The sequence below is a fragment of the Lissotriton helveticus genome, unplaced genomic scaffold (genome assembly GCF_964261635.1).
Source record: "Lissotriton helveticus unplaced genomic scaffold, aLisHel1.1 SCAFFOLD_463, whole genome shotgun sequence".
In the NCBI taxonomy this organism is placed as follows: domain Eukaryota; kingdom Metazoa; phylum Chordata; class Amphibia; order Caudata; family Salamandridae; genus Lissotriton; species Lissotriton helveticus.
The window spans coordinates 103,887-122,831 of NW_027612061.1; the positions used below are offsets into that span (position 1 = coordinate 103,887).

Genomic DNA, 18,945 nt, shown 5'->3' on the forward strand with positions numbered 1-18,945 from the left:
CTATGCCAGAAAGAGTTGCAGTGGACGCCAACATCAGGTCAGCGTGACCGGATATGCAAGTACCGGGGATATACCAGGAGGGGTCGCAAGAGACGTGGAGGGCCAGGGGCTGGACTGAGACACTGCATTGACCAAGGTGGGACCAAACCGCATTCTGTGGACTGCACTGATGAAGGACCGAGGATACGCAGAACACAGCTGGAACCTCTTTGGAAGCAGGAGATCACCCCCATCCCTGTCGAGAAAGAAGTGACTTAGTGCATGACTGCTGGAGCAGGAGCAGCCCTCGCCGTCTAAATCCGCAAGTAACGTGGGTAGAGAAGGAGATGGGTCCTGCCAGGTGCTGCCACGTGTGATTGTGCGCAGCCCGACATAGCTGATCCAGACGAGGACAGCGCTGCATCGCCGATGGGTTCCCTGCTGCCAGAATGGTTAAGCAAAGAACTGGGCCTTTTAGACCTCGGGGGACATACCGCTTTTGGTGCTGCAAACCCCTAGACTCTAGTAGCTGAACTTACTAACAGAGTCCTAGGTAAGAACTCTTGAGTACGGCTGACTAGTTTACATCCCCTGGATGCAGCCATCAGTGAATGCGGAATAACACTGAACCCGTTGCACTACAGGAAGGAGGACAGGGAGTTGCTTGACAACTACAAGAGCCCCGACCTCAAGGGGTCTGTGATATTGCTTCTGAACAATGTTTACCTTTGTTTGGGTAGAGTTAGAATTGAAATACTTCTTTTGATATAAAAACAAGTATTTGACTGGACATTGATTTATTGTTCGCACTGCTCGCAGGTTAAGTTATAGGTCTGATTCACTGATCTGTATCTGAGCTTACCCTGAAGAAGCATTGACTGCTTGAGCTACATTACCCACATGAGAGTCAGGTGCAGAAGGGGGTGCTTGACCCAGTTGAACAGGATCCATAGATGGGCGGGCCCTGGAACATCAGGAGCAAAAGGCCTCAGACACCTCGGTTGGGCCCAGTAGATCCTGCATCCCCCATGGCCCTCTGAACTGTGTTCTGACACATGCACACACAAACCTACAGAGGCACACACACATATATATGCACAAGTGCATGATTATTCTTGCACACAGATGCATAGATGCATGTACATACTCACAGATGGATATCTCTACTCCATGCATACATAACCTCACAGTGGCACACATTCACACAGATGCACACATTAGTGTATGCACTCACAGATGCATAGATGCATGCACATACTCACAGATGGACATCGACGGTCCATGCATACATAAGACCTTGCAATATGCAAACCTATCGACAGGCATTCACATATGCAAGTACAAACTCACAGAAAATAAATCCAGACCAAAGCATACACAACCCCCTAACACACACACACACAAATGTGCACATGAATTTGCATAGTTTAACATCCATAAATGCACACACACACACAACATTTACCTATGTCCACAAAAACAGAGATGCACAGACAAGAATGCACTCCCAAAGACAACTCCAGAGCCATCCACATATGAACACATACTAAGACACGCACACATAAGCTTGAACATGCTCAGACAAACTAGTACATACTCATAGCCAGATGCCACAATTGTCCATACGCACACTAATGCTCACCATGTAAGTGCTACCTTGAGGTCAGAAGAGTAATTATTGTTTAAGTTTATTTATACGATATGAGGTGGCTAGGTTCAATTTAAGCGCTCACCTACTATTATGTTGAAACTTAATACATATACATTTTTGTCTGACCTTCAGTTGGCCAACAAATAGCCTTTAGGAACTGAGAAAAGTTAAATTGCAAAAAAGGTATTTGAGCTCACTACACTTTGTTTATTTTAGGACAAACCCTGGGCAAATTTGAGCCCCAATATCCATGGCAGTGACTCCGGTCAGTGAATTAACCTGGTGGGGATGATAACCCATTCCTTTGGTTGACTCATCCGTTTTAACAGGTCCACACATAGACACGGGCACAGACATGAACAGACACAGGATTCACTTCTGGCACTCACCCTGATGGTTTTATATTCTTCCTCTTCCTTGACTTTAGACTCCAGAAAATATTCCTTCTCGCTCTTCAGAGGACGCAGCCACTCTTGAAGTTTCACCTGCAGAGATGAGAGTGCAAGAAATATGTAAAGATGGATAGGGTGCGGTCTCACTTACAGAAAGGAATCACTAAAAGGACAACTGCACAAGCCCTGGGCCCGATTCACAAAGGTAAACCTGAAGTCTAAGTTTAGACCTAAAGTCTGACTTTACTACCGGTCGTAGTTTACCTTTGTGAATCAGGCCCCCGACTTTAAGTACCAGTCAAGCCTAGCCCGCCACTTGCCTGTGGACTCCAGTTCCTGCTTGTTCCAGCCTGATCCAGTTGCGGACTTTTGACCAAGTGACACCGCTGCTGCCCAGGTGTTCACGCCCGTTTCTACAGGACCAGGTATTCTCGCCCGGGTTTTTCCCACTCACTGTTCTTCCTACTGGCAGAAGTGCCGCCTACCCGAGGTCCTACTTAATGCAAGCTGCAGCGCAATCACATAGTGGATGTGCACAGCCGGCACGGCAAAGGCAAGCCCATCTGCACCCATCTGAGCCTGGACAACTCCCAGAGCCAGGAACCCTAGACCCACGACCCTCAAGGCTCGTCACTCAGCCCAACACTCTACAACATCTATATGACACCCCTCGGGTACCGCGTTAGAGCCCATGGCATCAACATAGTATCCTGCGCAGACAACATACAGCTCATTCGCTCCCATACCAACTCAACCAGCACCGCCAAGCAAACTTCCCCAACTGCAGAAGCAACGTTACTGCTTGGATGAAAAACAACTGCCTCCAGCTCAACACAGACAAAACATTGGTCCTTACCATCAGTAACAACCACTCCCCATGGGATGCCTCTTGGTGACCCTCCAACTTGGCCCCCACCCACCCTTACGAACCATGGCAAGAACCTCAGGGTCATACTGGACACCAACCTCTCCATGACCATACAGATCGATGCCACTGCCTCATCATGTTACTTCATCCTGTGAATGGTAAGCAAGATTTTAAAGTGGGTACCACTTAACACCAGAGGAACAGTCACCCAGGCAGTTATCACAAGCAGACTTGACTACGGAAACACACTCTACTTCGGAATCCCAGCCCATGTTCTACTCTGACTCCAAACCACCCAGAAAATATTCACCAGACTCATTCTGAACATCTCTCTGCACCTCAACAATATCCACTGGCTCCCAGTCCAAGAAAAATGTAAGTACAAGCTACTCACCCAAGCCCATAAAGCACACAACAGCATTGGTCCAGCTTACCTCAACCACCACTTCAACTTCTCCACCAACCCACCAGACACCTTTGAACTGCGTCCCTGGCAAGAGCTCACCTCCCTGTCATCAAGAAGGCCAGAAGCGGAGGACGCTCCTTCTCATACCTCGCAGCCAAGACATGGTACGACCTCCAGCAACACATCAGAACCTCCCCCTCCCTTATGGACTTCAGAAGGAACCTCAAGACGTGGAACGACCTCCTGCAACACTTCAGAACCTCCCCATCACTCATGGACTACAGCAGGAACCTCAAGACGTGGAACGACCTCCTGCAACACCTCAGAACCTCCCCCTCCCTCATGGATTTCAGAAGGAACCTCAGGACATGGAACAACCTCCCGCAACACTTCAGAACCTCCCCCTCACTGATGGACTTCAGAAGGAACCTCAAGATGTGGAACGACCTCCTGCAACACTTCAGAACCTCCCTCTCCCTCATGTACTTCAGAAGGAACCTAAAGACATGGAACGACCTCCTGCAACACCTCAGAACCTCCCCCTCACTCATGGACTAAAGAAGGAACCTCAAGACGTGGAACGGCCTCCTCCAACACCTCAGAACCTCCCCCTCCCTCATGGACTTCAGAAGGAACCTAAAGACATGGAACGACCTCCTGCAACACCTCAGAACCACCTCCCCCTCACTCATGGACTAAAGAAGGAACCTCAAGACGTGGAACGACCTCCTGCAACACCTCAGAACCTCCCCCTCACTCATGGACTAAAGAAGGAACCTCAAGACATGGAACGGCCTCCTACAACACCTCAGAACCTCCCCCGCAGTCATGGACAAAAGAAGGAACCTCAAGACGTGGAACGACCTCCCGCAACACCTCAGAACCTCCCCCTCCCTCATGGACTTCAGAAGGAACCTAAAGACATGGAACGACCTGCAACACCTCAGAACCTCCCCCTCCCCCTCCCCCATGGACTGAAGAAGGAACTTCAAGATGTGGAACGGCCTCCCGCAACACTTCAGAACCTCCCCCTCCCCCATGGACTGAAGAAGGAACCTCAAGACGTGGAACGACCTCCCGCAACACCTCAGAACCTCCCCCTGGTGCACACGCGACCTCTGCCGAAACCAAAAATAACAACAATGCCGGCTGGACACTACCCTTGTGGGTGCTGTTCTGTATGTGAGCTGACCGAGAAAACTAATAATGTTTAGTTGAGGAGTGGCAAGATGTCACAGATAACAGGTTCCTTAGATAAAATTATTCCATTAAGGAAAGTGAAGGATAGATCTAAACGCTCTGCTCCCTGGTATTCTAAGGAATTATGCCAGTTGAAACTGTGTTGCAGACAAGCCGAAAGAACTTGTAGAAAACACTATACGGAGTCTGATAATATCCACTTGAAGCAGACGCTCCAGGTCTATAAAGAACAGATCAAAAGTGCCAAAGCAAAGTATTTAGAGGACACGCTACTTCAGTCGACCAACAAGTCCCAAACCCTTTTTTAAATTGTTAATAATCTTTCCAACCCTGCCTGCACCACTAAATGTATCCCGGCCTCGCAGGCACTATGTGAATCTCTGGCTTCTACCTTTGAGGACAAGATCACTTCCATTTTAGCCGGGCTCTCTGCACCCAGTGTCCCCAATATTCAGGCTACTGCAGAGCCATTACCTGTATGGACTACATCTGACAGCGGGAAGTGTATAGTGCATACTCTGCTGTCTAGTTTTACTTCTCCCTCATATGAGGATTTTTTTACTATGGCTAACAGTGTGTCTTCAGGCTCCCCGCTAGATCCTTTACCCCACAAGTTCTGGAAGCTGTTTCAGATCGAGCTTTTCCCTCTTCTATATTGGATTTGCTGCCAGTCTCTAAGACTTGCCACTGTCTCTGACAGCTGGGAATTGGCAGTGGTATCGCCATTGTTAAAAAAAGCCACCCTGGACCCTCTCTGCCCTGCAAATTACAGACCCATCTCTTTACTACCTTATCCAATTAAAATTCTGGAAAAATTTGTAACTGAGTCCCTCTCTCATTTTATTGAGGAGAAATTATGCTTAGATGTAGCCCAGTTTGGATTTTGACCAGCACATGGTACAGAATCAGCGTTGGTAGTAGTTCTTGATGACTTACGATCGCGAGTCGACAGTGGTCGAGCAGCATTTTTGGTGCTACTCGACATGTCGGCCGCGTTCCATACCGTGAACCATTCCATATTGATCAGGAGACTGGAGGACAGTGGGGTGGTCAGTACAGCCTGTGACTGGTTAGCCTCCTACCTCTCTAACAGACATCAAGTGGTGACCTTGCCCCCTTTTATGTCTGACAACAGGATGGTAAGGCAAGGTGTCCCCCAGGGCTCAGCGATTAGCCCTATTTTGTTCAATCTATACCTCTGCCCCCTGATCAAGTTGATTAAATCCTTTGGTATCACGGTAATAAACTATGCAGATGACACGCAACTTATCTTCTCCCTCGAGAGTAAGGATGCTGTCTCTACACTCTACAGAGACCTTCCACCGCTGTATGCTGGCCACGGCGGGCTGGCTGAGGGAGAATTCCCTCCAGTTTAATGGATCTAAGACAGAGGTTTTACATTGCTCGCTGGATAAAACCCCGCACCCTTTACCCGATGATTTTTGGCCTTCTACCACTAAGGACATTGCTGAATCAGCTGTCTCTGTTCGCAACTTGGGAGTAATTTTTGGTCATCACCTACAATTGGACGTCCATATAAACAAGACTGTTAGTACTTGCCTGTTGTTAATAAGAATGTTGCGTAAAATTCTCCCTATGCTACCTTTATCGGCGAGACCAGAGGTAGTGCGTAGTATCATACTCAGTAGGTTAGAATACTGTAACGCATTACTTTTAGGAGCCCCTAGCTCCTTGATAAAACAACTGCAGAGGATCCAGAATATGGCAGCCAAGCTGGCTCTTTCGCGTGCGCGCTCTGCATCTTCATCTCTGGCTCTTAAAGATCTTCACTGGCGGCCTATACACCAGCGGATTTGCTTTAAGGCTTCTTGCATTGTCTTTAGAGCACTTCATGGATTGGGACTCATTGCTCTTCAGAACAAATTTAGATGGTATTCAGCAGCTAGGCCTTTGCGCTCCTCTTCCGCCTTTTTGGTTGGGGTACCCCGCATTCGGAGGATACGGATGGGTGGTCGCTCCTTCAGCTTCACTGCCGCTACAATATGGAATGCTCTTCCACTCTCCTTAAGGAAGCTGATTGAGCTGACCCATTTTAAAAAGGGTCTGAATTCTCATCTCTTTCTTAGAGATGTCTGATCCTCCCTTGCTTGTGTTGTGATTTTGGAGTCAAAGCGCCAGGATACCCTTTGGGTGACAGCACGCGCTATAAAAGTTTGTTATAGAATACAATACAATACAAGATGTGGCACCTAAACAAGTTCTTCAACTGTAACACAGTGAATGTAATATACAGACCCACATGTCAATGCGGGCTGCATTATATCGGTTTAACGACCTGCAAAATCAAGGTTCGGATTCAAGAGCACTTGAGTACCATTAGAGCAGGCAAACTGACCACACATTTGGTACAACATTTCTGCGAACAAAAACATGATTTTCGAGCACTGAAATGGGTGGTTTTAGAAAGGATAACAGCCGGTAGTGATTGTGTGGATAGGGTACTGGCAGTAAAAGAAGCTCGCTGGATTCTTTCAGGATTAAATTACTATATTGAGTAGAATAAAGTCAGCAGACATTAATGATGTATACACTTTGCAACAGAGGGTCCATTAAATGAACTTTGTACCGAGTTGGGTACAGGCTTGTGGATATGAGTTTGGAGTTTGTTGAAATGAAATTAACAAAGTTTTGAGAGAAGGATTTTTCAAAAAATACCTTTTACACTATGTGATAAGGAATTCCTTGAATGGGCATTTGAGAATGAAAAAGTAATGAGAGATACACATTCCTAGATAGAAACTAGTAGTGTAAGGAGTGAGCGTAAAAAATTGCTTCTTTTTAGGATACATTATTGATGAAAATAGAAAAATAGATGTATGTAAAGATGACCAGTGATGCAGGTAAGTTGTAAGACCTTTATTAATATGGTCCTGACACCAAGGTACGTCTATCCGCAGTCACCACTCTAAAGCAACTGTCACATCTCAACTGTCAACCTGCCGGTGGTCAGGTAGAACACCCTGACGTCACAATGCACCGGCAGGTCGCACGTGCAGTGAACATAGCGCGCGTGCAATATATTGGAAGCTAGCACATGTTTAATAAACATAACACATCTCCCTTCCTAAAACAACAAGAGAAACCAATGGTGCCTGGCTGAAGCTTGTGGATGAGGTGGAGAAACCGCAGCTAATCACAAATGTAGTCTTGTAACTTAGCTGGTGGTTTGACTACTCTTCCAAACCTGCTCACAGTAGGCTCATCCTGACAACTGTCGTCCTGAGACGTAACATCTTCATAAACAGAGTCATCTGAATCAGAATCTGTATCACTGTTGGTCTGAGGCCTGTACTCTTCTGATGTCTCCTTGCTCTGCCTACTACTACTGTCTTCCACCCGTGAGGTGACTGAAGTGTTCTCACTCTCAGAAGATACTTCATTTGTACCTAAGGATACAATGTTGGTACCATCTGGTCGAGATCCCTCAATTTCCTCCCGGTCTAGAATCCAATCATAGTCTCGAGAACATGAAGCCTCATAATTTTCAGGAGTGGATTGAAAATCAGTCATTTCTTTCCCCTCCTTGCATAATGATAAAGCAGTAAAATGCCAAGATTTTCCATCGCTCAAAAGAGCGGAATTACAAAACACTTTCATAACCTTCATTGGTTGGGAGTAGTGAATATTTCCTTTGCTGGTACTTCTGGTAGTTCTTACTCTCACATAGTCACCTGCTTTGATGTCAACCTTTTTACATGAATGCTTATTGTCATAGTATTTTTTTCCTATAGTTTGTGACCTGCGTACATTCCCTTGTATCTCCTCTGGAGACCACATCTCTCTTCTAGTGGTAGCCCAACCTACATTATCCTTAGTAATGGGGGTCCTCCCTCTCAAAAGTACAAAGGGACTGGTACCTGTAGATACACATGGCGTAACCCGAAATGACCATAGGTTTTTGATTAGTTGTTTTCTCCATGACAAGTCATTCTGATTAGCCAATTGAATTATGCCTTTAATCACCCGATTAAACATTTCAAATGCCCCATTGCCTGCAGGATGATAAACGGATGTGGTTTTGTGTTCTATACCATGACTTTTCAGAAACTCTTTGAATATTTTTGACGTGAACTGTGGGCCATTGTCCGATACCATGCAATTTGGAAGGCCCTCTCTTAGGAATAGCTTGCGCAAAAAACTTACAACACTTTTTGCATCAGCTTCTTGCACCACTTCAACCTCTGGCCATTTTGAGAAATGGTCTACCAGTACAATTAGATATAACATTTCTCCTTGTTCTCGAATGGGCCCACAAATGTCAATCCCAACCTGACCCAAGGCATGTTAGGACAAGACAGGGGTTGAAGGGGTGGTCTTAATGTATGTTTAGTTTTGTCAGAGTTTTCACAGGCTGTACAATCCCTGACACTTCTTTCAATTTCTAGGTCATAACCAGGCCACCAGTATGAATCCCTGACTCTACTCTTAGTTTTGCCAATACCAAGGTGCCCCTTGTGTCAAATATCCAGGAGTCTAGTGCGTAAACCTTTGGGTGGAACAACCTTTCCATTTCTCAAAATCAAATCACCTTCAATAGATAATTCGTCTCCAAGTTCCCAAAATGGACGCAAAAGAGAAGGTAATTTTTTTTTTCCAGGCCAGCCTGCTCTTATTTATTCCTTTACCTCAATTAAAACCTTATCTTTTTCCATATGTTCTGACCACTCTTCCCCAGAGATACATGGCATTTCTGCCGTGACATTTGCTACACAGAAAGTGTCAATGTCTTGTACCTGGTCTTCATCGTTAGGTAGAGGTAAACGGCTTAGACAGTCCGCCACCTTGTTTTTCACTCCCGGAAGGTATTCCACTTCATAGTTATATTCTAACAGTTTCATTGAGATGCGTGATAAACGAGGGGAAGCAACTTGAAGACCCTTTGTGGAAAGCACTTTTACTAAGGGTTTGTGATCACTTCTAAGGGTGATTTTGTATCCCCAAATGTATTGTCTAAAATGGTTCAAAGCCCATGCACAAGCAAGTGCCTCCCTCTCAATCACAGAATACCTTCCTTCTGTGGTTGTGATAGAACGTGATGCAAAAGCAACCGCAACCTCTTTTCCTTCCTAATTAATTTGTGAGAGAACTGCTCCCAAACCCTTGTTGCTTGCATCTGTGGTCACTATGCTCATTAATGAGGGGTTAAAGCCTTGAAGGGGTGGGGCATCACAAATGTCCTCTTTTATTCTGTTAAAAGCTTCTTCACAAACAGCATTCCACTCAAATTTATTTTTCTGTTTTATGAGTTCTCTTAATTGTACGGTTTTTGAAGAGAAATTCTTTACAAATTTTGCATAAAATTCTGATAGGCCTAGGAATGCTCTGACCTCTTCCTTATTACTGGGTGAGGGGGCTTCCCTAATAGCAGATAGGAGCTCTTTTTTTGGTTTTATGCCATTCCCATCAATTTCATGCCCCAAATAGGTGACGTTATTTGCAGCAAATTTGCATTTGCGCAGATCAGCTGTAAGTCCATGATGTTCTAGCAACCCTAGGACCCTGTTAAGTTTAGCATCATGTTCTCCTCTACTCTTGCCTGTTACCATGATGTTGTCTTGGAAAATTAAGAGATTTTTTTCTGTTTTGAATATTTCACTCATTAACCTCTGAAACATGGCCGCAGCAGAGGCCCGACCAAATGGTACTCTTTTAAACCTGAAACACCCCAGCGGGGTTACAAATGTGGTTAGGTTTCTGCTTTTGGAATGTAAAGCCACCTGGTGGTAAGCAGAGCTAAGGTCAATTGTCGAAAACCATTTAGCACCATTAGTAAGGGACAGCATCTCATTAATTTCAGGTAAAGGGAATTGATCCACCAGAATGTTTTATTTAGATCGCGTAGATCAATGCATAGGTGGAGCTTGCCGTTGGGTTTCTTCGCGATAACCAAGGGCGAAACCCACTCCGCTGATTCAACAGGCTCAATGATGCCCTCCTTTTGCAATTTTTTGAGTTCATCTTCCACCTCACTAATGATGGAAAACGGTATGTTCCTTGACTTGTGTATACAAGGCACTGCATCTTTTTTTAGTTTAATTTCATGCACAAAACCTTTTAGTTTCCCAATTTTCTCTGAAAACACCTTAGGATACCTTTTTTTAAAGAAGTTATTACATTCTTCCTCCGTTTGTAAGATGAGAACGGGATCCGGACTGTTTGGATCAAGAATTATACCAAGTTCACCTTGGTCAATCCACTCCAACACCGATGGGCCTACTTTAGAAACATACAGTTTGCCAACTGTTTGGCGGGATTTAAATTCAAACTCTAGTTCCCTGTAACCTAACATTTCAATTGGTTCGTAATTAAATGTCTTAGGGAAAATATCTGATTTCTTCAATTTTTTCCCAATGACAGGAACAAATTTCTCTAGCCACACTTCTTCATTAACTATAGTATATGGCGAGCCTGAATCCGCCACAATTGACATGTCTACCCCGCCAATGTTCATGTCACAAATAGGTTTCTTCTTTTTGTTTACACCATCTTCAACATTCAACACAAATAGATTCATATCATCTTCATCTGAAGATGTACAATTTCCTTCTTCTTCATAAATTACCGCTTTTACATTTCTGCCCCCTTTTTGTTTCTTAGGACACATTGCACTTAATTGTCCAATCATATTACAGTTAGAACATTTTTGTCTCACAGCTGGACACGATCTGTCATTTGCCAAATGGTATCTACTGCCGCATCTATAGCATCTCCTGTCATCTGAAAGCTTAGCTTTATGGCTTGAATCTCTTTTCTGTACAAACCCAGAATTAGGCTTGCTATTAGTTTTCCTAGAACTAATTACTTTTGCTACCATAGATTTGTCCTCTGTAGAGGATTTTTCCTCTTGTAACACAGCCTTTGCACACCTACCCGTTAACTCAGTACATTTAACTATTTCTACCACCTCTTCTAACGGTACCTCACCCTTAGCCCACAGTTTCTCCTGGACATGTTTATTTGAGGATCTCATAACGACCTGGTCGCGAACCAGCTCGTCATGTAATGCCCCAAATCTACACGTGAGTGCCAAATTTTTCAACGCAGCAACATAATCTTCTACCAACTCTTCTGGTGCTTGCTTGCCTTGAAAAAATTTGAATCTGTTGACAGAAATTGAAATGGTAGGCTTAAAATACATTGTTAAATCTTCTAGTGCAATAGTAGAAACATCTCCTGGTCTAGTTTTTTTGTTGATGCAATTGTAGATTTTCATAGCCTTTGCACCTAAACAATGAAGAAGAAATTTTTTTTCTTTTCTGGAGTCAAATCTTCCTCCCCTTCAAAAGTGGATAAATAGTTTTCAAAATATTCCCTCCACTCTTCCCATTTAAGGGCGTCATCCCCTGTAGTGGGTATGAAAGGTAAGGGTGGAGATAAATTCCAAACATTACCTGAAGCCATGGCTTTTCTCCTTCTTTGTAATTATATTTTTTTCTTCTATTGAAAGATTGTGCAGTAAGTAAAAAAAAAACTTTTCTTGTAAATGCAATTTACGACCAATTAGTACAATACTGTCTTTAAATTTTCCTTTAAGGATATGTTATTGAAATTCTAGTTATCCAAAACGTTTTAATGTTCAAAATCCCATAACTGACTTTAAATGGTGTGCGTGTCACCGCTTTGAGCAACACGCCAATTCCGAAAATGACAGTTTACTAGTGTTCTTATATTTCTTCAGAAACATCTAGTAGCGCTAGAAGCTGACGCTTTGATAATGAGGCTTGGTGTGCGTATCACCGTAAAAAATGACAAGCACAAAACAGTGCATTTGACTATTTCAAAATGGCCGCCCGACGTCGTTGAACGATGCGCTCCACTGACGTCACTTCTGGACCTGACTGGAAAATCTTCTCCTCAGGTCGCGTCGCGTAATCTCGCAGGAAGGCGGCAAACGCCCCTAGACTCAACCGCGAAGTCGTCTCTTCACAACACGGATCACCTCATGCGTTCGCTCCTCACTGATGACACCAGGCATCTATTCCTCTAACTCGCTGAAGCGTCCTCACTGCGTGGAACCTCTACCCAGTCCGAGGATGATGGGGGCAAACATGGACAACTTCGCTAGCATGACCAAAGTATGTGACCTCCCAGTGCCAATTTCCCTCGGAACCCAGGAAAAGTCAAACCTCCTCCAAATTATCCGCACTTGCACCGGAGGGGTGAATCACTGAAAACCCCGACAGCGCGCAGGGCTAAAACAAGCAGCTGGACACATCCGACTCACCCGTCAAGAACGGTGTACAGAGCGATATCCACAACGCTGCCTCCAGGACTGTACCAGGATGTATACGGAAAAGCTGCAGCAACGATTCGCGACTGAAACAACACACACAATGCCTGCGTGGTCAGACAGCTGCAATCCTGGAGATTCCGCTTATCACCAATTTCAAAAGCGGAACGCAGGTGAGATGGTAACTTGCTGCAGAGTGAGACGTACCAAAAAGCAAAATTTTAAGGCTTCTGGTGGGTTCCTAGTGGTGTCAGGATCCCACCCTCGTCGCCAACTTGTAAAGATGACCAGTGATGCAGGTAAGTTGTAAGACCTTTATTAATATGGTCCTGACACCAAGGTATGTCTATCCGCAGTCACCACTCTAAAGTAACTGTCACATCTCAACCTGACGTCACAATGCACCGGCAGGTCGCGCGTGCAGTGAACATAGTGCGCGTGCAATACATTGGAAGCTAGCACATGTTTAATAAACATAATGTACAAATAAATTATCAGCAGAAGCAATACAGTGTGGTCAGCAATGCAACTCATGATATGTAGGTATTTAGATGCTGAGTTGCACACTCTAAAATGGCCGCCGCTATGATGAGGAGAAATAGTCCGGTCTACACAAAATAGAAAGATCACGTGGGCTACGCGCAGTGAACGCGCACTCTGCTTGTTTAAAATTCCCACAATATCATCGTACTCCGAAGCGGGGATGATAGAACGCTCCTGATGGACACAAACACGGTAAGGGTGTGGACGCAGACCTTTTTTGATCCGGGACTGAGTATATCAGTTTACTTGCGGTGTCTCTGAGTTTGGGTCAGTTCAAGTGGCAAACTCGCTACATTTGGGCCCCAAAAAACTGATTGGCATGTTCTGTTTGGTTGTCTGTGTGTTTGGCAATATGGTGCATTTTAGCACCTCGAGGCTAGTTGCGATATGCCTCACGTAGCCAGAGGGCTTGTAAACCGCTAGTTGGAATTGACAAACAAGGGGGGCTAAAGTTAAAGGAGCCTTAAACTCGCAGGCATATAATATATTGGTGTGAATATATATATATTGGCATGATGAGAGGGATGAGTGTAGATGGCACATAACATCCAGTATGGAAGTGGTTGATGAGATACATGACGCATTTTGATACCGAGAATGAATTCACGCCCTCTCGGTTTATGATGATTACATATTGTAGCCAGCATATATGTAACGATGATTCACTTTCTCCACAGGTATAACGATAAGCAATAGAAGTGCTTTTCAAATTGGGGTAAATGTGACAAACACAACCCATGTGGTATGGTGGAAGCTGGTACAAATGCCCTTAGCTCCCACCTGGTAAATACAGATTGAATAAGTCCATGGCTGCTAGCTGTACACTATGCTTGCAAGCGCATTAATTGATACTATATCTGGTTGGTCAGTTTTTTAACAAAGAACTGCTGTTTTGCTTATTTTTATCAGCCAATCCACATCTCAAAATTATTGTCCAGTGAGGCGAATAAAGAACCTCGCACCCTGACAAATTTGCCACGACATAGCAATGGTAATGAAACATGTTGGCCTACTTTGACAAGGTTTGCAACATGCAGTGCTTTTAATTTGAGTAAGCTCACGATTGTGAATAAAGAGCGCAAATCTAACTGTGAGTCTTATGCCAATTTTAATTTGATAGAATATATATATTTTTTAAATCACAGGGTTTTTGTTCTAGGGCAGTTAATGTTTCTGTTCTGCTCTTTCTGTCTCTCTACTGGACACAATTCTATCTTTTCAGTGAGTGGGCAACCAATGATGATATACGTCGGCATACTGGTGAGAACCTGCCGGTAGCCTCCCTAGTGTGGTGTACGTGAGGTGCCCACTTACTCTTTCACTTATTTTTTTTTGTTCTTTACTCTCATGTTGTGGGGGAGAATATTAATTTGTGGATTGATTGATTGCAGTTCATTTTTAAGATACTTGAATTAGGCGTTCTAGGATTGGCCTCAACTAGACACGGTGCTAGAGACTGGTTGGAGGTAGATATCCCCACGTCAGAAGCCTTTCCTGAGAAATAAAAGTTATTTACTCTTTTTAACAGCCAGGTCTTTTTTGTATTGATGACTGATGAGTGGAGGGCGGCCTGGCTTGTTTTCTCCCGCTAAAGTTCCTTGTTGTGAAGAGCTGTCCTATTCAGTGCCTGGATACCCTCACGGGTGATTAGCTGCACTCTACAAATCCACATAACATAACAATATGATATTGTAAGGATAGTCACATATTACACAGATTGTAAGTACCAGTCATACATATCAGGAATGTAAGTACCGGCCACACATATACAGATTGTAGGTACCAGTCCCAAGTATCATAGACAAGGAGACAGACACTGGTGTCATTTCTTTAGGCCTGTTTGGTCATAGGGCCAGAATCCCTGCTAAATTGGCTTGATCATTGGCACTTATTGCTAACTGATAAAGACATTGTGCAGCACTTTACGCCTAAATTCTTAGCAACATTTATACATAAAACCACTTTAAATAGGTCAACTAGACAAGAGAAGGACCGCACAGAGCAAGGGGTCAGAGCACCGTATTTCCAGAAAAAGCTATTCTCCCCTTGAAGAAGGAAATAGGAAAACCACCTATTTATCTTCAACAATCACTCCACAGTCTTCACTCATACGACAAAGATCTACAACCATAAATTCCGTACCAAGTCAATGTTGAGTTTGCACAGAGTTTTTATTTCACAGACAATTCTGCACCGGAGTTCACAAAATACTCATATACACCATTATGCAGTAAAAATTCCACATTTGATCAGTGTTCCAATAATAAAATTACAAATGGGAAGGGCCCCAGAGCATTGAGTTCTCACGATGCAACTCTTGATACCCTCTCCACAATATGGCGCAGCAATTTAATAACAGTTAAAAATAAATAAAACCACATAATCAATTAAGAAAAATAGGCTAGGGAGACAACAGAAGACACTACACTTGAAGTTATGCTAGTAGTGCTAGTCTGCTCCTGATCAAGGGATACACAGAACGTTGTATTTTCACGAAGGTATTTCTCTACCTTATCAAAATGTCAAGCAGATTCTGCATTAAAAAATTGTACCTCAACGCGTTTTGGCAGATTTCTTGATATGTTACCACCTTCTTCAGGACAAAAACATAAAATGCAATCTCCCACACGACATCATAAAAATCAATAATGACAAAAAACTTGTGTGGAGAAATATATAAAATAACAATGAATCCACAGTTATTTCCCAAACATGAAATCTCAGTGCAAAGGAAATTGACATACTTTACATCACACTCATAAATCTTCTTTAGTATCCATTCTTAAAGGGGGTATTCCTACTGTCTCAGTACCACCATATACATTTGTGCTGCCCCCGTTGTACTCTGTTCCCACACATTATGCAGTGATGTTATTACCCTCAAAACCCATGTGCATTCGTACAGCAACCCGTTCTACTTTGTTCCCACAGTGGAGTTAGCTCTCCCTAATACCCATTCTCATTAGGATACCGAGGAATCTAAGGTATCATTTCAGTTCCCAGATTTTCAGTTTCATACAAGTATATGGATCAGTTATTTCCCAGTCAAATGTTTGTCAAAACACCCAGTGGTTTCAAACTTCTCATAAAATCATACTGCAAACCCTTTACACTCACCATTTACTAAAGATAAACCTTCCTCTGTCTGACCTTCTCTTTCTAGTCCAGGTGCCAAGAGGTGTTTTCTTTCCCTGGTGTCCCTGCTTATTATTTGTAGGAAACCTGGAGGGTTGTGTTAACCCTTACAATTTCTTGAGGGCCTTTTTATTCATATCCATGCCTCTCTCACCTGTTTATGTACTAGACCATGCTAGTTTTCTTACTTGTTATATATATTAAGACACTTGTCTTTATTCAGAAAGCTGGGGGTGGCATGTATATCCTTGTCTTTATTCAGAAAGCTGGGGGTGGCATGCATATCCTTGTCCCAATTCCTACATCTGGGGTACTTGCTCCTTCTCAATCTCTTATATGGATCTTAAGCTCCCCAAAACTAAAATATGACAATGAAAATTCAAAATTAAAACCCAAATCAGCAAGGAATAGGTCATGCTAAAATGTTATTACGGGTAAAAAATACTGCTGGAGCAAGCTTCTTACCTTGAAATGGTGCCCTATCCATTTTTCGTGGGTCACCCAATTCATTGTATTTGGTGGGGGTTATCATCTATAAATTATGGGACAAGAATTAACATAGTTCCGGGCTGTAACCTTTCATATACATCAGAGCTGGAGAACTGTAGAGTCGCCTGGAGTTAGTAGGCTCTTGCCGAATATGTAAACGGCCCAAACTCTATTGACACAATATCTCATGCAGGCTGCTACCCCCGGGTGTATTTGTTACTTAAGAGAGGAAGCGGGGGCCATACTGTTCGATTAGATTCCAGCCATTCCATGTACTCTCTTTACAAGAGATCATTGGAGAATATTATAGCACTCCTACCCGTCTGTTATTTTTAGGGGAGTCTATAAATATACTTCCGTGCAGTGCCTAGGAGGAACTTGTATCCCTGCCTCCGTAGACTATTGGACTGGCTGTAACGCTCGTGCTACAAGCCCTACGGCCCTCCACCTTAAGGCCTCCTATAGTAACAGTACAACAGTGAATCATTAGACACAACTGTGTTATACCGGAATCAACTGATAAGTTTCCTGCCCGATACCAATTAAACAAAGCATACAGCAGTGCTATACTAGATTTGGAATGCCCCATCAGACAGGCCAAATCACAGGTAATTTATAACCTCAAAATCCTCCAGTCTTGTTGAGGTTAATAACTCCACTGCATAATGTGTGGGAACGGACTAGTAAAGGGTGCTGCATAAATGTATATTGTGGTACTGAGACAGTAGGAATACCCCCTTTGAAAATAGATTTACAAAATGGATATACAAGATGAAATAACTTATCAGTATAATGTAAAGTATCATGTTGATGTCATTGATGCACTGAGATTTGACGTCTGGGAAACAACAGTGAATTAATTGTTATTTTATATACTTCTCCACACAAGTTTTTTTTTGTGAAGTCGTGTGGGAGATTGTATTTTATGTTTTTGTCCTGAAAAAGGTGAAAAATATTTTTAAAATCCTCCGAAACGTGTTGACATTTGATATGGTAGAGAAATACCTTTGTGAAAATACCACATACTATGTATCACTTGATCAGGAGTGGATGCGCCACGTGAATACCTTCATGTGTAGTGTTTTGTTTTGTCTCTCGTTTATGTTTTTCTTAATAGATTATGTGATTTGGTTTATTTTTAACTTATTAAATTGTTATGCCATATTGTGGGGATGGGGTCAAAAGTTGCACAGTGAGAGCTCAATGCTATGGGGCATGTCCCATTTGTAATGTTATTCTTGTTAGAACACTGATGAAATGTGGGATTTGTACTACATAATGATGTATGTTAGTATTTTGTGAATTCCTGTGTAGAATTGTCTGCAAAATTAAAACTCTGTGCAAATTTGACATTGACTTGGTATGGATTTATGGATGTAGAGCTTTGTGGTGAGTGACAACTGTGGAGTGATAGTATGAAGACAAGTAGGTGATTTTCGGATTTGCTTCCTCAAGGGGAGAATTGATTTTACTATCACTTTAAAGAAGAACTTTGTCCTAGTGACACAATCAAATACTTCAGAATAAAGTGAACATATTTATTCTAACACGTTTTGTAAGCATAATTACTGTATATTCTGCCCATATATGAATAATAAACAAAAGGTTTGGAACTCTAAGCATGAACAAAGACACACTATTGTTGAATTTCCTTAGTGTAACAGTTCGTACTGTGTTTGTATCACAACCTCACACTCAGATGATGCTCTTCGATGCACACTGTGCAGTTCTACAGACTCCAGACATTAATGACATCATCATCCAACACAACCTAGATGTACTCTTCATCACTGAAACTTGGTTCACACCCTCCTCCACACACATCCTGGACCTCTTCATCCTGAAATTAGGGATTCAACACATAGAGCACACACTCAAAAAGAGGAGGGGGCCTGACGTCTTCACAGGACATCATTCTGAAGCTCGCTCTTACTAACTATCATACTCAAGGTTTTCAAGCCCCTCTCCTGCCACTTCCATCCATCACTCTCCCGAACAGCATCCTTTTGAATGATCTACAGATCACCCGGA

General features: G+C 43.3%; 1 protein-coding gene across 1 annotated transcript in view; it reads right to left on the minus strand.

The window, feature by feature from the left end:
- LOC144807626 (E3 ubiquitin-protein ligase TRIM39-like) overlaps positions 1-18,945 on the minus strand; it is a 272,702-nt gene that overhangs the window by 94,003 nt on the left and 159,754 nt on the right. Inside the window, exon 2 of the mRNA XM_078673250.1 lies at positions 2,020-2,115. Within this exon, the coding sequence (XP_078529376.1) occupies positions 2,020-2,115 (96 nt within the window). The remainder of the gene's footprint in view (positions 1-2,019; positions 2,116-18,945) is intronic.